Source organism: Gadus chalcogrammus, chromosome 14 (assembly GCF_026213295.1).
Source record: "Gadus chalcogrammus isolate NIFS_2021 chromosome 14, NIFS_Gcha_1.0, whole genome shotgun sequence".
Classification (NCBI taxonomy): Eukaryota; Metazoa; Chordata; class Actinopteri; order Gadiformes; family Gadidae; genus Gadus; species Gadus chalcogrammus.
The window spans coordinates 15,720,251-15,743,612 of NC_079425.1; the positions used below are offsets into that span (position 1 = coordinate 15,720,251).

Genomic DNA, 23,362 nt, shown 5'->3' on the forward strand with positions numbered 1-23,362 from the left:
CTAGCCCTATAAAAAAATGACATCACGGGTTTGATGAGGCAAATGTTTAGTCCAAGTAGCAAAATATCAACAATTGCAGCACAAACAGTCAAGCAAAGTACAAAATTAGGTATAAGGATGTGTGTAATGTGCCATTATCTATCTGGGGAAATTTAACGTGCACAGGATCTGCATTTTCCTAACCCCTGCAGGTGCACAAAATCCCAACTAGTCACTTCCTTCCATATTCATCTTGATCCCGTTCTGCTCAGATAGTGTACAGCAGTGGTTATAAATGACATGAGGAATAAAGGGGTAAAGCAATGTAGCCTTCAGTATGATTGTCTTCTACTGGTGATCATGATTCAAACTTCTTTGTAGGGGCATATTAACTAAACAGACTTAATGCTGAATGTCTTCCTTCAACATTTGAATTTCCACACAGGTATGGCACTGCATGTGGGCAGTTTTAAGGAACAAATTCAATGAAAACACGATTTTTTGTAAATTATGTAATCTTTATTAAAGTAAATTTTGTTTAATATTTTCGACTAATTTTTTAAAAAATTAAGTTACGGTTGTTAAGCCTTGATCCTTTGCCAGGAAAGTTTGGGTGTTGAAGTCTACCTGGAATACAATGCCAAGAGATTGCAATGTAGGAATATCTTAAAAGGTTTATTATCTGGTAACCTATTAAAAACAAAGTTCCACATTGCATTCATGCTATACTTTAAACAATTCTGTATGCTTATTTTAGTACAGAAGTGGAAATTACCAGTAGACAAACTTTTCTTTTGAAAGACGCAACCTGCTGGCTTTGTCCCAGATGAGCAATGGTGCCGCTTTATAGGAGGACATGATTGAAAAAAAATATACATCTAGGTTAATAGTTATCTTAAAATAAAGACATCTCACTCAAAAGTCAATGCTGTTCAGACGATCATCGCAAACATCAATAAAACCCTATAAACAAATTGAGATGGTCCCTCTTGGTGATGGGATACATCTTCCACTGTTAGTGGGAGAAAACACTGAGGTAAAACACAACCTGAGGTGGTGTCTCACAACACAACAGACAATGGAGGGGACAACGTCTATTCACGCCGTTAGCTTCTTGCCTGTCTGTGCCTAGAGCAAAATAAATGTTTACTGGAGAAACGTGGCAATGGAACCTCATGTTTTTTTCTTGAGTTAGAAAAACAAAAAGGATAATTCTCAATTTCAATGACTAAATAAAAGTAATCACATGTCAATAAAATTAACACCATATTTTTGTGAATGAAATAAAGTAGTTTTCATCTCAAACTCATTTTGAAATCAAGATTCCACAAGCGAGCCTGAGAAAACACCAATACTGCCTCTCTCCGGATAATTGTCCTCAGACAGTGAAATCAACGAGGATGTCGCTTTTCCACAGCTGTCTCGTCACCTCAAACACAGACCGGTCGGCTGGATCCATCTCGTCCGTTGGGAATGCCAGGGTCACTCAGGAGACGGGTTCACGCTCTGCCCTCGCTTGTACTAGATCTTTCTCGTCAGATAGATGAGGGTCACTCCGTTCCATGCCTCAATAAGAACCATAGCGATCCTGGCCGAAGGAAAAAAAAAGACAGCCATAAGTGATTATGACTCGCTGCAACATTATACTCCATACGGCTCCAGACATTATTTCCATTACCTGGATGGTATTCATGACACCATTGGCCAGGACCGCCATCTTGCCCGCCACAGTCTTTACTCCCTGTTTGAACTGTGCGATGTCCGGGCCAGAAGGAAGAACATTGTCCAAGCTCGATGCCCCTATATGCAGGAAGGAGCGTGAATATTAACGAGGTCAAAACATTTTCACGAGGCGTCATCGTAGCACTAACACCAACTATGGGGTCTGCTCCTTTTAGCTCCCATGTTGACTACACTTGACAGATACACCACCGCCATTTAATATTGAATGATTTAAAACAACGAGTTACCTGCTGAGCGGTCCGAGTTCTCTCCAAACAGGTCAGCTGAGCTGATGGCACTGTTTCCAGACATGCTCTCCAGTCTTGTCTTGGTATCATACTGAGAAGAACAACATCAAATGAGTGGACAACAGTAGCCGGCTACGCATGGCTGGCCTTACTAGTGGGAATAATGGGATTTATCATAATGAAGCCTCCTAGACTTTAGTGGATCCATCTCATGTCTGAAACAGGCCTTCTATGGATGGCCATTATAAATAAATGAATGAGTAAATCAAACTCAATAAGGTTGTGGCCTAGGTTCCTCACGTCCGCACTGCTCTCCCGGCCGAAGAACATGTCTGAGGAGATGGCCTTGGCGTTGGCAAACTTCTGTCGAGCCTCGCTGGACTCGGCCACAGGCGCAGACACCTCCGCTTTCCTCCTGCTGGGGAGCCTGGAGGCAGGCAGAACATACACACACCCCTTCACTACTGGCACCCGTACAAATAAAGTAGGCTCTACAGTTGTTTTCCCTGGAATTTGTGAATGGGAAGGCATGCATGTTGCCCAATAATCCGATTAACTCCAAAAAGAATAGAGGGAGAAGTAAAAACAAAAAAAGGATTTAATCACAAATCCATGCCCAGGAATGCAAGAGTCCTCCAATAATCTATCATCAACAGAGAGGGTCAATAAGCAGGTACCTCTCTCCTATGGGCTGGATGCTTGAAATGGTGACCTCTTCTTTGGGCTCCTCTTTGTCTAGAGCCCAGGAGGCGCCAAAGGAGGCTGCACCTCCATCAGTGTCCCAGCGGGACCCAAAACTGTCTCCGACGGTAAACGGGTTGTCCTTGTATCTAAACACACACACACACACACACACACACACACACACACACACACACACACACACACACACACACACACACACACACACACACACACACACACACACACACACACACACACACACACACACACACACACACACCATTTTAGCCACTGTAGGTGAGATTTAAGAGCTGTTTGAGTACACGAGGGGTTAGAGACGGACGTCCAGGCAGTGTTGCCAGATTGGGCTTTCCCCCCGCCAAATTAGACATTTTTTACAACGTTCAGGCAGCGCCGACGTCAGCGTCGACATCAGCATTTTAGCGAGCACACTCTCGCAGTTCGTTAGGACGAAACGCATTCTAGGTAAACTTCATATTCAATCCATTTTCTTTCCAAACAGCCTACAGACAGTGGGTCACCACCAGCAACATCTTATCTGAAATACTATAGCACATTGTATTCAACAACAAGAACCTAATCTGGTGAAAGGAACAAAATGGGTTGAAGCATACTTAGGGGGACCAGATGTGAAGCCCGGCTCGTCAAACAGGTCCAGTTTGGAGCGTGTGGAAGACTTGATCCCCACAGGAGTTTCCTGTTCGATCACCTGCATCTCCGACATCACAGAGTGAGTCATGGCGCTGGCCCAAGAAAGATGCCACAGTAAACACACAACAAAGCACATAAATCGTAAATAACGTCTCACTGTCACAAGGTAGGCCAAATAAAGATAAACGCAAAGTGAAGTTGAAAGTATGTTTTAATAAAGCCACATAGTTTAAAACGTAAAGAAATGGCTTAAATCAAGTGAAGGGATTTGAACAGAGTCTAAATTGAGTAAACAGTGTAAACATGCATACCATTTAAAAAATCTAGTTTGATTAATTGGAGATAAAATATAGAATAGCTGAGATGCTCTGATTGCAATTTCCAGCCCAACCATAGACTAAAAACTGCCCAATCAAGCAAGAACCCGTCCTAAATTATATTGCCAGATAAATCATATACTTCTGCTATGGCAACTACATGACTATACATGTGAAGACAGAGATCACATTTAGATTTTAATATGCATCGTTCCATGGATGACGACCTCTAGTGGCCATGGAGGTGAAATGTATAAATCACACGTGATTTATGTTGTCGGTTCTTTTCGAGATTAACTTGAGTAATTTGAAGTAATAACCACCTCCACATGCAGAAGGCATTGTTTGTAAATAAAAGCTCAATTAATGGTTGTGAAGACAGAGGTCACATTTAGATTGTATTTGGTTCTTTAGAACACACATCAGCTGAGGGGTTTCGGTGAGTATGAGGCCAGTTTGATTTGTGGCACTTGAGGTGAGTGAGCACGGGTGAGGCCATAAAGGTCTGCGGTTTCCGGCCGGGCCATAAAGGGTTTGTGCGCAGGAGAACGCGAGAGCACGCAGGTAGGTTGGTTGGTAATTTATTTTTTGAACCAAGGTGTAGTTTGCATAATGCGCTAACCTAAACGCAACATCATTATTAACTATGACGTTATGTGGTACACAAGGAACCTCTCATCGATCAAGTATTTTTCAATCTTTAAAAGGTCCCATGGCATGAAAATCTCCCTTTTTGAGGTTTTCTAACATTAATGAGTTCCCCTAGCCTGCATATCGTCCCCCAGTGGCTAAAACTTGCGTTCAGTGTAAAACGAGCATTAGGTATCCTGCTCGCCTTTGAAAAAATGGATGCTCAGGCGCGCTGATTTGGAATTTGAAAGAAATAAAATAATATATATATTATTTTTATTTTTATAAATTGGTAGTCAAGGCGGGGCTCTATTGTTGCTAAGGCCCCGCCTTAACAACAATACCATACAGTGCTGGGGGAAACACTGCCTTTCCGTCCAATCGGCGCTCCAGACTAGGCGACTGGAAACATGCGGGGGTAAACACATGAAGCCACCACCGTCTGATTATCCGTGCCTCCTCTGAGCACCGCCCAAATCTCACGGGCACTCACTCACTCAAGTAGACGGGATTGAGGTCCACAAGGTACTTTTGTATAATAGCTGCTGGATGTATCGACGCCTCTCCGATGAACGGGGAGGAGTGTCACCTAATGGGTGGGTGCTTTGAGGTATCCAAGTCCATAATAGGCCGTTCAATGACGTCCCGACCTGGTCCGGCTCATCGTTCAACTCACCTGCGGTGGCCCATGCCCATGCCCAGTCTCTCGGCCTGCTCCCTCTTCTTGCCCTCCATGTTCTGGATCTTCTTGTCCTCCATCTTCCGGTCGATCTCCAGCTCCTTGTAGGCCAGACGCATGGAGGCCACGCTGAAGCCAGGGACCAGGTGGAACCATACAAACAGTGTTGGGTTAGGGTGGGATGGTGCTTTCATTATTTGTGCCCTGCTGACAGTTTGAAATCCCAAAGCTTATGAATTCCACTTTGAGGTACTTAAAGCTCCCTACATAGTGACTGAGTGAGTAAGGCCCAATCCCATTTCTACACCTTACCCCTTCCCCCTCCCCCTTGTTTTGAAGGGGAAGGGGTAAGGGGTAGAACTGGGATTGGGCCTAAATGTGTCGGGGGGGGGGGGGCGGTATCCCTCCTCATCCACTGAAGGATGCGCGGCTGCCAGTTTGTGGCAGCCGCTTACCACTTATACATAATCTTCTTAAAAAAACGAAACAAAAGTGTAGCATAGTTTTCCTCCAGTTAGACCCACTACTAGATTGTACTGTGGTATTGTTATCAGGGGTTGGTACTAGGGCTGGGCGATTAATCGAATTTCAATCTCGATTTCGATTTTAGCGTCAAACGATCACAAACTAATATAATCGGGTTTTCGATTTATTTATTGTTATTAAATGTTGTATAGAAAGAACAGCTGGATACATTTTTGTATATTTATTTGAACGTTTAATTTGACTATTTTATTTTTTAAAACGAAATTTAAGTTCTCAGTTAAAAAGTGTTTTTAGGAAAGACATGCTGAATAAATACATCATGTTTTCAAACTCAAAAACAATCGTCGGAATAATCGTGAGTTCAATCTTAACCGAAATAATCGTGATTATGATTTTTTCCATAATCAAGCAGCCCTAGTGGTTAACATCGATGCACTGCAGTATTCTTGTCAGGGTTGGGTATTTATTTTAAATAAAATAAAAATTTAACTACAAATACCACTACCTGAGTTTCGGTTCCACCGGTTTAACACATTGAGGCTCCCTTTGCTATCGTGGGAAAGAGTTTCTTAAAGAAGTTTGTGGAACTTTCCAATTTAATCTGCATTATTAGATGTTGTTAACATCTGTGCTACTAATGGCTCTACTGATTCTACGTCATTGGAGTATTTACCTTACGAGTTGTTCATGCAATTTATGAATAAAAAAATCATTTTCAAAGCCAAGGTATTGCAATGGATGTTGGGCGTTGCCTGCAAACAAAGAAACTCAAGGAAGCATAAGGGCGAGGAGTGCATTCAATAATAGAGGTGGGGAGATTTTTCATGTCAAGGTGCATCGCGACGCGGATATGTTATTGAGAAGTATGATTTTGCAGCACTTACAAATTTATGTTGAATACATTTCTTGGTTTTAAGCCCTTTGAGCGAGGGCCCGGGGCAATGCTACGCAATGCCAAATGCACGGCATCATGTCTGTTCGTGCCTTCAGCATAACCCGGCTTTGAGAGGGGTGTGAGTGGGAGGCTCTGAACGTGTTGATAGTAAAGATGTGACATGCCACTGCAGGACATCTATCGGTTATAGGATGTGATTTTATTGACATTTCATAGTCGATCAACTTTGACCCCATATATATGTCAAGGAAGTGCCAAGTACTATGTACTATTTTTAATATATCATGGCACACATGTAATGCACTGTAGAAGCAGCTATTTTTTGACACGTCTTTGCCAACAACCCAAATACTGCGTGTTACTGCCTAATGCTGGCGTGAAATTGTATAATGTTCCTTAGGGCCGCAACAACACTGCGTTGCAGGTCAACTGATGATTGAGTAAGCGTTTGTGGTTAATTGAAGTTAATGGCGATCCAAGTTTAAGTAAAACCAGACACAGGATACAAGCCACTGCTCTATTTTCCAAAAATACGGTACATTGAAAACAAAATTATTTAAATACTCTTTACCACTACCCCAACAGGATATAATGTATTGATCCAGTGGCCCTTTAACACATTGAACATAAATAAATGAAAATAAAAAGAATGAGACAACAGGCAACAGCCAACTATTTATAGAACCATACTTGATTCTTTTTTTACATTTGTTCAGTTGGTTAATCTTTCTCTTTCAAAGTAGAACAAAAGCAGCAAGGAACAAAGGGAGGTTTAAGGAATTTGAAAACAATCGTGCGGGTCGATACCCTTTGTATTCGCCTGACGTGCATGAGACCAGCTGTACCGACAAGCCCAATCAATCAATAGGTGGGTGGAGGTGTTGTGCCTGAACCAGTGCCAAGGAAGGCGTCTCGATTTCTCAATTACGGTTGCAAAAATAACTACTGTTCTTATACCATGCACTTTATCATTCGCACTGCGTGTTTGTTTTGAAATAAACACGCATTGTGTGTTTATCCTCTGGTCTTTCCCTTATTCCTTAACATGTTTTTGGAGCTGGAAAAATTCATTTGAGAGGTGCTTTTCTTTGGTAATTCCCACAGTTACACAAGGCTACCGACTAATGATGTACCGTGTCCTCAACGTTTTATAGAATGTTCGTGGTGAGCTTCGACAGATTAAAGTGCAAGGTCTGACTCTGAGGTCTAATTAGTAGTTCTTCAAAAGGCTATTAATCAACTGTACAGCAATACAGTCAATCTATATTGCAAATCCAATCTGGTCCAGTCTCTTTTTTTTTTTTTTTATAAAACTAAGAGCTATATTAGTGCCATTTTTTAGAACAGGCACAGCCATCCGAGCCGAGAATATTTGATTTGACTTCAATTCACCTGCATCTGAAGGAGCCAATTTAGATATTAGACTGATATCCATCTTATCCGGGCAACTTCTCCGTGATGGTTCATTGTTTGTTATTGCTTGTTAAATCACAACAGCTTTGAAACGGAGGGAGGAAGCATAAATGGAGGAAACTATATTTGTTTACGTTTCAAATATCTGGCAAAGCAGCGAGAAAGGAGGGACCAGTCACCGAACTCGGGAATGTGGGTTCTCGCACAATATAAAAAAAATCGATTGGCTTATATGATCAGCCAAACACAAGCCGCAACATGACAGAATCTAATTCCTTGATCCACAATGCTGAAATGCAATACCATTTCAAGAATACATATATGCAATGAAAGACTCTTGACTTACATGGAGTCCTCAGAATTCTTCTTGGCCTCGGCCAGCTGTTCCTCCCTCATCTTTTCCGCCACCTGCGCCTGCTTCTCCACCTCCGAGAAGCTCTTGCTGCTCACCTTCTGGGCACCCAGGCCTTTCTTGGCCCCCAGCTGGGGGGAGAGGCAGACAACGTTTGATGGTTTGGTAGAAGTGCTACAAATCTAGCCCCTCGAGAGCAATGCTACATTAATCTATGGATTTTATAACATGTTCCAAGGGGCCAAACACTTACCCCCTTTTTAGTTGTCATGGGCTTTTTCTTTCCAATGAGGGACGGTTTGACATCTGTAGCACAACAAACCATGACATGACATCAAGTCTTAGGCAAATTAAGGCTCTTTCAAAACCCAACAGAACATGAAAAGGAAACAAGCAATAAAATAAGGTTAAGTGCGGCTAGAATATTTCTACTCAGTAATAATTGATTAACAAAACACGACAAAACAGTGGGTTAAAGATAAGTATGCCAAAGCATCACCACACACAACTCTTTCAATCAAAATCGAATGTTTGTTTTCTAACACATTCATCTCGGGTAATGTAACTATATTGGAGTTGCATTATCTATAACTATTTTAAATACAAATAAATCTTGCATTTTCTTAGAGAAGAATCGGTAGACAAACAAAAAAGGTTTTGAAGTCGAACAAAGAAGAAGTCTTAAAAGATTAAACTTCTAATGTCTGAATCAAATGAATGCCAGTTTGTAAACAATGTGCTCAGATGACAAACTAGGGCTACCAATTACTTGGAAAGGTGAGTTTACTTCCTGATAATTAGTTCCAGGTTCCTGAGCTAAAAACAATGCACACACACACACACACACACACACACACACACACACACACACACACACACACACACACACACACACACACACACACACACACACACACACACACACACACACACACACACCAGTGGAGGCTTCTCCAGTGAGGAGAGGGAGGAAGATCCTCCTCCACATTGAGAATAAAAAATGTTGATTGCTCTGACTACTAATGAATTACAGCCCTTAAATAGGACTACTTTAATGCCTCTGTATATGTAATGTTCGTTTCCCTTGGTAAAGGGACATTAGCACCCCCCATCGCCTGTTGACAACTACTTCAGGGAGGACGTTCCTCCCTCAGCCTCCATTGACTCCCATTCATTTCCCCTAAAGTATTGGCGGACGGTGAATAATAATAGTCCCAGATTTTTTTATTTTGTTTTACAAATCAAGAGTAGGCCTGATTCGACTAATTGGCTTTGCATCCTTTCCTTCTGCCCTCGTAGACAAGACATGCTGCCCACCAGCTTTCAAAGTACAATGCTGCCACTGGTTGATTTGTATAAATTTTATTTACTGCTATTTAGTAGTTCCCCAAAACACCCTGAAACAACTTGAGTCTCACATACTTATGCCACCATACACCACTAACAATGCAAGCAGGTCAATGGCAACCAAGCGCGCAGTCCTTCCTCCCTCACTTTAAAAACCACCAGCCTCCACTGATAAATATATTCGGGCTGTCAAATAATAAAATAAAAAATTAACGCAGATTAATCGCGTTTCTTTAGTGCCCTTTGACCCGGTGCGTCATTTGCATTGAAACAGAATGGAGGCAGACAAGAAGACGCTGCTCGTCCCCGTGAACGGAAAATTCAGGTTTAAACAATTCCCAGACTGAACTGAAGATAGGAACGCCGTTATCTGGAATCTCTGTAGTATGGAATTTTCCTATCACCGGAGTTCATCAACCCTTACATATCACCTCAACGCAAAACATTTGGTAGCAAGCACTCAGGTACGAGCTGCCACAGCCCCTGAACCTGGCGCTAGCAGCCAGCCTCGACAAGCCACACTCGACCAGGCGTTCAAGCGAGTGAGATGGAAATGTTATTAATTTGATCTTAAAATGCAGCGTATGTTAATGAAAGACATGTTTTAAATAAAAAAAGACATTGAACTTTAAAGTCTATTATTCATTGAATCACTAATATGCCATAATTTACTTGAATTTAATTATTTTGAAATACTTTATCGGGAAAATGTAAGTATGCAATTAATTTAGATTAACTTTTTAATCTCTCTCTCTCTCTCTCTCTCTCTCTCTCTCTCTCTCTCTCTCTCTCTCTCTCTCTCTCTCTCTCTCTCTCTCTCTCTCTCTCTCTCTCTCTCTCTATCTCTCTCTCTCTCTCTCTCTCTCTCTCTCTCTCTCTCTCTCTCTCTCGACATTATGGGTCCCAATGGCAAAAAAAATTCAGCATGCAAATTAAGGCATGTCAACTCAGTTTTAGAATTTCTAGTCAATCGTGCCGAGACAGTGTGAACAAAATCCAAGCGGTGGCTCTCCCTCCATCATTACACCGGTAACAACACTAGGTTGAATGCTTTGGTAAACCTTTTCAGGTATGGTGCTGGATTAATCACCAAATTTATCAAAATAAATTGCCCTCCTATTTATGGCTTTCGTTCATTTCCTTTGACCATAAAAACCCCCAACAAACCACAAAAAAAAAGCTTAGGGGGCGAAGCAGAAAACAATGCTGGAGTACAGCCAGACTGTCAACAACAACAACCCGTTGTAATCACCTGCCAGGTCCCATGACTCGTCTGAGGACAAGCGCATGGATGCTTCTAGAGGCCAAACGAACATGTGTGCAAGTTATTTCTTATACGGAAGGAAAGGCCAACAAACTGTAAATGGAAAAACTTTAAATGGCAATAACATCCACAAGCTACAGTGTTACGACTAGATAAAACTCACCAATGGCAGCTTTAGGGGATGAACCCAGTCCATCAATGCTTGGGCCTTCTTCCAGTTCTAGACAGTAACAGATCAAATTCAATTATACAATAAAATGAACTATGTTATAATATGGACTTTTTTGTTAAACCTCGCCAAAAATAATGCAATATAGGCCCCTGCATTGTAGTCAAATCCCCAAATTTCATGTTCTAAATTAGTACAGTTTTCTTCAGAAATGTTATAAATTGAAATGCTAATCTTAAGGCCCAATCCCATTTCTACCCCTTACCCCTTCCCCTTCCCACTTGTCTTGAAGGGGTAAGGGGAAGGCGTAAGGGGTAGAAATTGGATTGGGCCTTAGGCCCAATCCCCTTCCCCCATCAAAACAAGGGGGAGGGGTAAGGGGTAGAAATGGGATTGGGCCCAATACTAACGTTTGATGGGCTCCTGTGTCTTGGCAATTGTATCCATGAGCTGGGGAGTGACCGTGGCTCCATTATGCTCTGAAAGCGATGGGAATGCCATGGACCAGTCGTTTGCAGCCTGAATACAAGAAACAAAGAAGAAAATTGAAAAAGATTACATGCAAGTAAAGGCTTCCGCATAGTTTAACAAGTCTTTGTATTATAAGTGTGGTTGCAAAGCGGGCCGCATTATTATCATGCGTCCTATTCGTGTGGTTTCAAAGTAAGGCACACTGTTATAATCATGCATCTTATTATTATAAGCGTGGTTGCAAAGCAAGACACAAAAGTAAAGAGGTCTCCAAAAAATGTTAGTCATAGGGAGCGCTCCAACTAGTGGCCAAACCTACATAGCCTTCATAGCTGTGAGCCGCGCCCCTTTTGATAAAAACGTATCCAGGCCATATGTAAATTATCTGGCATTGTTCAATAAATCACAAGCCTGCTTCCGAGAACCCAGAGGTCTTAAATTTGGTTTGCCCAACAAGGACTAGTCATTTGGAACGCCTTGTTTTGATAGCTGACAAAATTATGTCAAAGGGTCAATTTAAAATTAGCACTGTTGCAAGTTCCCACCAAGCAATTTTTTTATAATGGAAGTCAATGGGGAATAAACTGACTTCAACCATTCCAAAGGCGAACAACTCAGGATTGTCAAACATGGTAAATGTATAGAAACCACGTATGAGCAGGTCTCCAAAAAGTAAATCAATCAGAAGTCTGCTTCAAAGAGGCCGAGGGACTTGAAACTCATAAGCCTTGCTAGCATCAACAGGTTGGCATGCTCACAGAATATTGCGCACACAACGTGTTAGCGCAACCACACACATTTTCTTCAGAAAATGCACATGCAGCGACATGCCTAGTTTGACTTAATATCAACAGCAATGAATATTAATTGAAGTCACAATCTATGGGCTAGTCTAGTCGCAATCTCCTTTTCACATTGCAATTTTCGCAACAGTCCCAGAATTTAACAGCAAACCCACATGTGGGCAAAGATCGTTCAACCATTGGACAATATAGTCTGGGGCGGGGTAATCGTCAAATAAAAAAAAGGGGGGGTAAGCGCCAATGAAAGTAAACAATCATGGATATCCAGCGTGATATAAAGTATCTCACAAAGTGAGTACAACACTCACATTTTTGTAAATATTTTATTAAAGGGACACTGTGTAATATATTAAGTCATTTATTACCTCAAATCAACGTATTCATTCATAAATAAGTCCTCATTGGTGTAAAATTATCTCTGCCAAAAATCTCACCTATCATCCTGAGCGAAGAATAATGAATATGTAGTTACATAGGACGGGTAAGCTTCATGGAGGCTTCCATGTTCTATGAACTGCCGAGAGGGACAAAAAGCACTACGTGGTACAGGAAATGCAAATGCGTTTTCACTCTGAGCCAGCGTGAATGATGACTGAAATAATTCACTCTCTTGCTCGAGGAATAATTACTCATACATCATTAGCCTACACTAATGATTCAATGCAGTTTGAAATAACGAACCTCATCATCACTCGAATGACTCAATGAGGTAGTATTGGATGTCATGACACAGCTTCTTGGCACATACTGCCCACCGTAGTTTTTGAACAAGCGAGCACTATTAGTTTGAATGCAATATACAATTGTACCACTAGATGGGAGTCATTTTTACACAGTGTCCCTTTAAGGTTACGTTTACATGATGACGGTCTGACCAGAAGACGCAAAAGTGGCGTTGCGTCTTCACTTTTTATTCCGCGTTTAGACAAGAGTTTCCGGGAGGAAATCTGCTTGCATATGGTGACGCAAAAGTGTGTGGAATTCGATTGGGTATTGTGGCAACCCGCCCCCCTCCAGGGGCCGGGTTGTAGAGGGCGTGTACCGGCACCACCCACGTGCCCGGCACGGGGAACGTGGATGGGAAACAGCCGGCACGAGGAAAGCACAGAGGGTATAAAGCAGAGCGGAGGACTGACGGCAAGGAAGCGACCCCCCGACGAAGGAGTAGGAGACGCATAACCCCGCAACGGCTACGTGGCTCACAGAGACCCTAGCCCAGACACTCGATCGCTTGTACCAGTTTGATTGTTAAATAAACGCCGTGACCGGCTTTATACCCGCCTCAACCGTGCCTACTTCCTGTGTGAACCAGCCTCTCAGCCAGCCAGGATGCCACAGTATGCATGTCTGGTAGGTGGTGCTGTGATACACTATCACACAACACCGCCAGGTCTGAGCGCACGCTAGAATCTTCCTTCTTCTCTTATCTGCGCCGCGAAAACCAGAACATAACAGATCCTTCTCTGTTCACTAATACTATCTGTACATATCCTGTACATTTCGTGGAAAGACTCCTGTAAGTTTATTAGAGCTGCCAGAGCAGCTTGATGGTCCGACGCATGGAAATAATCTAACATGTTTGTTTATTTCCCTGTACTGGCGCATGTATGTGACCTAAACGCGTACGCGACGTGAGCAGATCTGAGCAGAGTTTTGCGTCTTGGCAGTGTAGACGGAAACGCTACGGCTGAGCGTATTCAAGTTTTCCACTCTGGAGGGTGTTTTCAGATTTTTGCGTTTTTAAGCCCCGAAAACGCTGTCACCGTCTAAACGAAAGGCACTTCCGTTTTTACCCGCATGCTTCCTCGTGTAAACGGGGCCGAAATCTATTCATGGCACAACAATGAAGAATTGACACTTTGATACAATGTAGGTGTACAGCTTGTATAACAGTGTAAATGTACTGTCCCCTAAAAATAACTCAACACACAGCCATTAATGTCTAAACCGCTGGCACCAAAAGTGAGTACATCCCTAAGTGAAAATGTCCAAATTGGCCCCAAAGTGTTCATGTAAATAATAAGTGAGTTTATTAAGATGTACTAGTTGAACAGATAAAGCAATGCATAAATGCATTGATATGCTTATGAGTTCCATGTTAGAGTATTTTTTTTACACAAGGTGCAAGTACTTGAGGTCAGTGTTTTTTTAAATGTTATGCAAAATATGTGAGTTTATCAGTGATAGTTGAAAAGATAAAGAAATGCATAGATCTGCATATTAAAAGATTCAATTTCTTTATTTTGACAAATTGTGAGTTGGCTGCATTTTGAAAATGTTCATGCAAAAGATATTTTGGGGCTACGCTGCTACAACTCAATCCTCGAGGAAACAGTTTAAAGGGAAAAAAAAAATGGCTGCTGGACGTCCAAATTAGCCCAATCAATGTGAGGTGTCTAAAGGCGGGGTTAACTTGAGTCAATCATCACCAAACTTGGTGTACTGTACATGAGGTTTTAAAACAAGTTTTAAATTTCGCATCGGAAAAAACAAGCCTTTACATTCGCCATATTAACGCTATGTACGCCACAATTACGTAACACGGTAAACCTCTGTAACCGCACCGAAGTGCCTGCACCATGACGGTTCGGTACAAATACGTGTACCGTTACACCCCTAGTGCTTACGGTGTATTTATGCATTCGCTCGTGCTGTGTGTGTGTGTGTGTGTGTGTGTGTGTGTGTGTGTGTGTGTGTGTGTGTGTGTGTGTGTGTGTGTGTGTGTGTGTGTGTGTGTGTGTGTGTGTGTGTGTGTGTGTGTGTGTAAGCTGCAGGCTGCTTGGCACATGCGCACATAAGTAACTGGTGCGACAGGCCTGCTATTATAGTAGTAAGATATAAACTGATCGGTTATGAATAACGGATCAACAAAGATGTGGTAAAAAAATACATAATGTGTATGCTTAAGCCAAAACGAAAACATATTTGAACCAACCTGCGTATGCTCTGCAAAGAAGTCAGCTGCTTTTTTCTCCGGGGCAACACTTGCAACCACTCCTCCAGAAGTATCTATCCACAACTTGAAAAAAAAGGACTGTTGATTTAGGGAGCAGAGGCAATTACTTCAACAATTTTAAACAGCCTAATTATTACTGGCGTCAAACACTCTATCCAAATTAAAGTAAGACACGTCAAAGGAAACTAGATGAGTGATCCTCAGAGAAAAAATATGTACACAGACCTCAACAATGAGTCATAAAGGCCTGTGTTAACCACAACCTTACATAAACCAAACATCTAGCTCTAAATCGTAAGAGCTAGAGGATTATTGGATTCCTATAAAAAGCAATATAAATATGCTATTATTTCTAAAGCTTTGCGCATTTGTTTAGCTCATATCTTCTACCGCACAAAACCTTAGCATGCCACAGCATCCATATATTAAACCCAAAACAACACCTTAAACCAAATCTTTGGACGTTTTGTCTTGAATATAACGTGATATAGACCTTTTTGCCCTATCTGGTGTCTGACCGGCTTAATGGAGCTATATCTAAAAAATATACTGAACCAAGTAATGAAATGAGCATGACATACATTACTACGGCCAGTATTTTCTCCTTTGAAATGTCAAATTTTAAACGCTTGATTGTTACATATGTACCTTTAATTAAAAATAAATGGCCTAAATGATCAATAAACTAATGGAAGAGTTATTGGGGATTATAGGATTTTAACAAGACTAACAAAAGACATACATCGGTTCCATATTTGGCCAATGCAGAATTGGCTTGCTGTCTAATCTTCTCCCGGTACATCTGGGCAGCCCGGCTGTTGTACTTGGCATTGGTATCATTTGTTGCACACCCATGTTGCCGAAAGAAGACAGTCTACAAAGAGTGAAGGAAAAATGTATTTAGTCAACATCAGCGATTGTATTATGTATTGCATACAAGGACGGCTCTTTTACTTTTTATATACCTGGACTTGCTCAGGGTCAGTGAAGTAAAAGTGTTTTCTTGCACCTTGTTCTAGTGATCAAGTCATATTAGATACACGTTATTTGTTTCCAAAGATGAATTTAGAGGGCTGAGTTCTCAATTTTGAAAGCGATTCTGCAGCACTGGTCTCCACCTTCTCAGATTTAAGCATCGAAAAATATGCACTGTGAATTTCCTTAAAAAAAATTAAAAGCCCCCAACAATCAGTGAATCCTTGCTGCAGACCCTGCACCAAAGGGTGACGCATTGTTAGGCCCTGTGAGGACTGTACGTCTTTGCGTACGTGCAGCTCAGCAGATTTGTATACGTGTTCAACTGAGAAGTCTGATTTGGTCTTAGCAAAGTAATTTAACATCTAGAACATCGTTTTTTGGAACTGTTTCACCACAGATGCTGATCAACACCAAGGGAGGAGAACAAATATGTCATAAAATTGTAATTATATCACACAAAATACTAATTGAGAGCCTCGCTCACATGGCTACTGGGTGTTCCTGGGCACCCAATCCAGGCATTTGGGATGGTCGCTTGAACATGACATACTTTTCTCTTTCAAAACATTAATGCTTCCCAGAGGGCTCTATGACTTACCGAATTGGCATTGCCACCAACCTGCATACATCTTAGCTGAAACCAGTTCCAGTTGGAATCCAACTCTGTAGATCTAAAAGGAACACAAGGTAAGGTAGCCTAAAATTTATATGGCAGTATTAAATCAAGGTATTTGGTTTTGGGGAGGAGAACCATGTCCTTTCCCTTCATGTAAATAAAATTACATTTTGATAACATAACAAATATTAACAAACTATTGGTCTGACAAAATTAGCCATCCAAGTTATTTGACAGAAAATCTGTGGAGTGTTTGATCCTACTAAATCATAGCAAACAATGACAACCAGTCTCATATTTCCTATGTCAATTAAATGGTTGAGGTGATTACATTCGTCATTTTGACAGCTTTATTGAAAATGCCTATAAATCACACCATTTAGAGTCTGGTATCACTAATGCCGCGTTTCCACTGCAGGGTGCGGAACGGATCGGATCGCAAAGGTGCGGTAGGGAGGGGGTGGTATAGCCCAGCTCAGTTCCGAGGTCGCGTTTCCACCGCCGACAGTACCCTTTGTGGTAGGCCGGATGTCGATCGCCGCGGCAGCTACGTAAACATCGTAAAAAACGTCTTCCTCCCCAAGAATGCAGACGAACGTCTCCACCTCCTTGTTCGCCCAAGCAAGCGTTTTACACGACAAGTTAATTGTAAAGAATAATACCTCGAGGCTACTGTTCGTTAGTCTTTATCCCCGTGTCACCCGGAAGTGACGATTCTGTCGACCAATCAACGGAGGGGGGGTGTGGAATGTGGAAACTACTTTGTCAGAGTGGATAAAGCTAGAACACAACATAAGTGGAAGATTACATTTCTAACTGAAATAAAGATCAGTTGGTCATTATCAGTTGGTATCCCTATAGTACTATGAGAAAGAAAAAGATAGATATCTTGAGAACCCATTGTAAAATGTAGACACTTGAAAGTTCAGGGCAAAAATAATTGAATGACACAAGCCAAACACTCGCAAATACACCATATGGCAACCAGACAGCGCCGAAGAACATTTGGTCTGATTGAAGGAAATTTACCTATTTCCTCAGAAACCTTCTCTAGGTCATTTGTTGTAAAGACCATGTTTATAATGGTTTTATGCGATCAAACTGAACACTACTTTTAAAATATATAGATATATATGTTTTACAATGGAAGTAAATTGTATACGTCCGCCCATTCTCTGACACTTCAACTACTTCAGACTTAGTGCGTTGGTCAATCTTTAACCGTTTTGTTTTCTTATTAAAAATTGTAACAAATCAACACACTTGTACTTTCAACTGTATCAAAACAGATTTTCAATATCATTTATACTATATCTTCAGAATCACAGTTTAGGTTTAATTTCATTCCCGCTTCCTATACAGTCAGGTCCATAAATATTGGGACATCGACACAATTCTAATCTTTTTGGCTCTATACACCACCACAATGTATTGTATAAAACGAACAAGATATGCTTTAACAGCAGACTTTCAGCTTTAATTTGAGTGTATTAAAATCCAAATCAGGTGAACGGTGTAGGAATTACAAGAGTTTGTATATGTACCTCCCACTTTTTAAGGGACCAAAAGTAACGGACAAATTAACAATCATAAATCAATCTTTCACTTTTTAATACTTGGTTGCAAATCCTTTGCAGTCAATTACAACCTGAAGTCTGGAACGCATAGACAACACCAGACGCTGGGTTTCATCCCTGGTGATGCTCTGCCAGGCCTACTACTGCAACTGTCTTCAGTTCCTGCTCGTTCTTGGGGCATTTTCTAAATACCCTCAAATTAAAGCCGAAAGTCTGCAGTTAAAGCACATCATGTTCCTTTCATTTCAAATCCATTGTGGTGGTGTATAGAGCCAAAAAGATTAGAATTGTGTCGATGACCAATATTTATGAACCTGACTGTATTTCCAATTGGTCTCATTGACTTACATTGAGGCTAGAGCTTGACGAAGTTCTAGATGACGCTATAGCCCAAGGCGGCTTTCACAAAAGCTAACCATTGCGGGCGTCGCGGAGCATTAACAAATTCAATATTTAACCTAGAAACACAATATCAAGCTTAAAAGGTTACGTTACTTCTTGTTACACTGGCGCTAAAATTATTAATCGATTTGAAATATGATTGTCATTAGGGGGGGGGGGGTGTACAGGGTTTCCTCCAGAAAATGTCTTAGTCAAGGTGGTGGAAACTTCAAGTTTCAAATTCCGCATCGCAAAACAAGCCTTTACATTCGCCCTATTAACGCTATGTACGCCACATTTACGCACGGCGGTCCACCTCTGTAACCACATCAAAGTTCCTGTACCGTGACGGTTCAGTACAAGTACGTGTATCGTTACCCCCCTAATACCAATAGACGTGAGGTTGACATTTAGATTTGATCCAATTTAAGTATTGAGTGGTCGGAGATTGGCACCTGTCCAATAGTAATAAGTGGCGAGGGAGGGCCAACAGACCCCTAACTCAAATCTCCGTGCCAGTTGTAAGGAGATTACATTCATGATGTATTTGTTGAGCTGGCGTTAACTGTACATGGTTCCCCGGTTTATGTCCTTTAAAGTTCTTGTCCAATTATTTCAAGTTGAAGATCTACATGAATGTAAAATAATTTTATGCATGACTCTTTTGAGTTGTTGTTTTTTTAGCTCATGTACAAACACGCATTTTCTGTGGCTATGTCCCTGCACCTGCGCAGCTCACACTTGTATGTATGTATAACGTGAAAGTTATTAAATCAATAAGGTCGCATCAGGTGTTTATTGTGCTCACCATCACATGTTAAATATTTGGCCTGTTAAGCCCATTCAGACTGTAATGGTGACTATGGGCTACACAAATGAAATTGAACCATTGGTCTTTTACATGCCTATTTTGTGTGTTGCGTATTAATATCATCTCATTGAAGACCCATTTCATGCTGCGGTCAGTGTGTTCCTTAGAGACCTTGTGAGGTTTTTGAGTTTGAGAAAGATGGGTTCCTCCTTGTATACCACACAACGTCATAGTTAATAATTAGGTTGCGATTAGGTGTGCATTTGTCATTGCAGAAGTATATGATGAATCGGTTTTCTGGCAATATATTTTTAAATGGTGTGCATGTTTACATTGTTCTCTGTAGCAAAAATATTTTAGAATGTTCTATCATCATTTTTCTACTGCGACCCATTGCTCAATGAAAGCAGTTCTAATGATACTCGAGCTTGTATCATTTTAGTATTAAAAAAAAAGCAGCATTAGTGCACGGAATTCCCATGTTTAAGCAAAACATTGTGCTAGTGGTTATTTTATGGATTTTAAAGGATGTTGCATGATGCATCCCGGAAAAAGAGGACACATGAGGAGATCAACGTGGATTCCTAGTCCTATCTTATCCATTTACTGGCTCAAGAAAGCCTGTAAAACTAGCTATGTGACCCATTAACGACACATTGTAAATCATGTTTGTGTGTATGGAGACAGCTTGGGTTAAATTGACTGAAAGGTACCTGATGAAACTGAGGTGCACTCCCAGGGAACGGTGGATTCCAGAGCAGTCGATGCATAAGAACACTCCATATGTAATACTGGCCCAACTTGGGTTTTTTGCTGCACAGTCAAAACATGCCTGTGAAGAGAGGACACAGGGGGCATATATTCTGGGATATATCTGGCAAATGATACAAATTATGTTAGATAGGAATTAATTCACCTTATGACTTGTTCGATAATGCCAGGTACCGTTAGCTTGCTCCCTACATAATGTCTTATACGGACAATCCAACCCCCGGATCGTTTCGCAGGAAAGTAGTTATATATTCCATTACTAACGTTACCTGAGTTCTGAATCTTGTTTTAAGGATGGCATAGGTGACCTTCATATGTGACTGATTTACACCGGTAGATTAGGCCAGCAGAGAAACGTCAGTCTGGGCCTGTGATATAGCTAACCAGTAGAATAAAGCTAGCTTCAAACGGACATTTAATGGCCAGTCAATACGATAACAACCAGAGTAAACAAACAACGGAACATTCGGATGCACGAATAACAAGTGCTATAGATTTGCTTTACCTTGTTTGTGGGAATAGATCTTAATCGTTTAAAAATGGTAAGGATTTCAGTCTTATTTGGTTCAGTAGCCATCTTGCCAAAAAGACAAGTTCTACTCTCTGACGTAACTACGGGTCGCATCAAGGCTACAAAATAACCGCAGTGCTGACTGAGAAAAATAGACATATACAAAACAATGTAGCCTACATACAATACTAATAATATATGTTACACAACAATTAAATTACTCTTTTCCTGGGAAATGCACAATAGAATGATAATGTATCGATGAAAACTTTGTACATTATCATCAATGGTGAAAAGCTAGTCCAATCTAAAGTGCCTGGGTAGTGTACAGCTCCGGAGCCGGGGCCTGTTGTGTGGCAAGGGTGGTAATTTGGTATATATATTTTTCCAGTTATAATATATATATATATATATATATATATATATATATATATATATATATATATATATTGCATACACTGAAGGGATAATTGACATCAGCACAAGACATACTATCAGAACCCCACTGAGTCTTTCTTAGAGGTCAGAACGAAATTAAATCCTAGCTAAACAAAACAGCTATTCACAGCTACATTCAGATACATTGATAAGGCAAAAAAACGAACCGAACTCCAGCACCTCTCAAAATGTAATAATCTAGTAAAGAAATTTCCATTTCTGCACGGTTTCTCTGCCTCTTGTAGCAGTATATGAAAAGCTGCTTGAAAAATAGAGTTCAGGATACTTTAAATGCTTTACTTGAGCTGGAACTGAATTATGTGTGCCATTTGAAGTACAGAGAACAGATAGAATTCACAATACATAGTGAAAAAAAAAAAGCATGCATCAGCATCATCAAATTCAATCAATTTCCATATTTTGCAGTATCATAGAATAAAAGAAAACCGTAATGTAACCTGAGAGAGTGCATTGGGAGGCCCTCAGAATGTGCAGTGTAAAACTAACTGTAAAACTTGATAAGAGTAAGCTCACTCAAAGCCTTTTAAGTATACAAACAGATCTTGAGGTCATGGACCTTGGAGGACATTTTTTGTTTGCATCCTCCCGGTCTAGAAAGATATTCTGAAAGATCTCAAATGTGTATTTCAGTTTATTAGGGTACCTTAGTTCCAAGGCATAGATAAGGCCCATCAGATAGGTGCAAGCATGTGCCACATCTGGTTAGCTACATAATACTATAAATGGTTATACATCGGTCATTACCGATGTAAAACCATTTACTGCAGGATTGTTGAGTAAGGTTCCGACCTTTCTGTAAGCTTAATTTGCAGCTCGTAAAATGAGTTCAGTGTCAAAGGAGAAGGTAGGTATCTCAAACTGAGCTGGCCAGGAGTCAGAACGAAGGGAGGAGGTGCTCCCTGAAGAAGACAGAATTATGGTGGATGCTGTGGAATAGGCATCTTCCAACGACTCTGCAAAACTGCTATCAATGCTCTCTTGGAGGTCCTTTAGCATTCAAAGAATCCTCAAACGTGAGTGTGATCACTGGTTCAATAAGAACCACCTTGTCTTTGTCCTTTATGTCCTTAGTTTCAAGGAGACTAAAAAACTGACCATAGAAATCTTGGACATGAAACTAAATATTAAAGTCTTGTTCAATTGCAAATGTCGCTTGTAAAATATTCTTCAATTCACCCAGAGCCTGAGGGATTCCTGAGGGCAAGGAAAGCTTGTGAATTTCTTCTTGGAGTATATGACTCGAAGTCTGACAGACATGTTGATTCTGTAGTAGGAAAAAAGACAAAAAGCCCAAAAAGTTAGGCATGCAAACAAAGAATTTACATCTTATTGCAAAGCGATAACTTAAAAACATTTCTTTCGAGATAGTAGTAATGGTATTGAAGACAATTTTTAAACAAGTCAATATACACTGTATCTACTACCTAATCTTGCAGGGGAATTTGACGCTTCAAGGTGACAAATTGCTTTTGTCAACAGTGTATGCTGCAAGAGGATAGGAGTCTGGTAATTCCTGTTGGTCGAGGACTATCCTAAGGTGCTCACTGTGTCCATGAATGTAGACATTTGACAGCAAATGCAGGCTGGCCTTGCACAATGAGGATTGGACTTAGTTCAACAAAATCTGGAAGCCCTCCGGTGGATCCAAAGGGCAAGATCATTCCCAATGAGGAAATGGTGCCATAGCAAGTCAATGTATTGGCCCCCTGAACACACGTCTCTCCTGGGAACTTTTTTTGCACTGCTTCCTGTAGGTTTTCCTTGAGGACATCCAGAGGCACTGTGGACAGATTTGAGACACTGAGGGCATGTTTGAGTATGTCTGTGCCATGCAGGTGGTAAGCAAGCATCGACTGATGCTTGAGAGCAAGAGACAGTAAAATGTTGCGAAAACACCTGGGGTCTCATTTATAACCGTACCGCACAAAACGGGGCTGAAATTGGCGTACTTGACTTTCCACGCCAAGGTTGTGATCTATTACAAAACAACTTGACGGGAAAATGTGCGCAGCCCTAAGCAAACTCTGACCCATGCGTACGCATGGTTTGGAGGAAAAGGAGAATTGGCGACACAGATGGTGTGGTGGTGAACTGAAGTCAGACCGAAGAATTGTAGAGTGAGAAGAACGATTATGTTTTATCATCGCCCTTCATAAATTTAATTTCAACCC

General features: G+C 41.1%; 1 protein-coding gene across 2 annotated transcripts; it reads right to left on the minus strand.

The window, feature by feature from the left end:
- Positions 1-8: 8 nt before the first annotated feature.
- On the minus strand, positions 9-20,857 carry arfgap2 (ADP-ribosylation factor GTPase activating protein 2). 2 transcript variants are annotated; one of them, XM_056608372.1, is made up of 17 exons: positions 20,727-20,835; positions 20,164-20,282; positions 16,664-16,736; positions 15,830-15,961; positions 15,067-15,150; positions 11,268-11,376; positions 10,852-10,908; positions 10,677-10,721; positions 8,331-8,383; positions 8,072-8,208; positions 4,929-5,060; positions 3,269-3,397; positions 2,627-2,779; positions 2,250-2,376; positions 1,950-2,040; positions 1,658-1,779; positions 9-1,567 (listed from the first exon to the last, which is right to left on the minus strand). In XM_056608372.1, exons 1-17 carry the CDS (start codon positions 20,796-20,798, stop codon positions 1,547-1,549), a joined length of 1,656 nt encoding a protein of 551 aa, XP_056464347.1. In that variant the 5' UTR covers positions 20,799-20,835; the 3' UTR covers positions 9-1,546. The 2 variants fall into 2 exon arrangements, with proteins under 2 accessions (XP_056464347.1, XP_056464348.1); XM_056608373.1 differs by lacking the exon at positions 10,677-10,721 and having other exon boundaries at positions 10-1,567; positions 20,727-20,857.
- Positions 20,858-23,362: the final 2,505 nt, after the last annotated feature.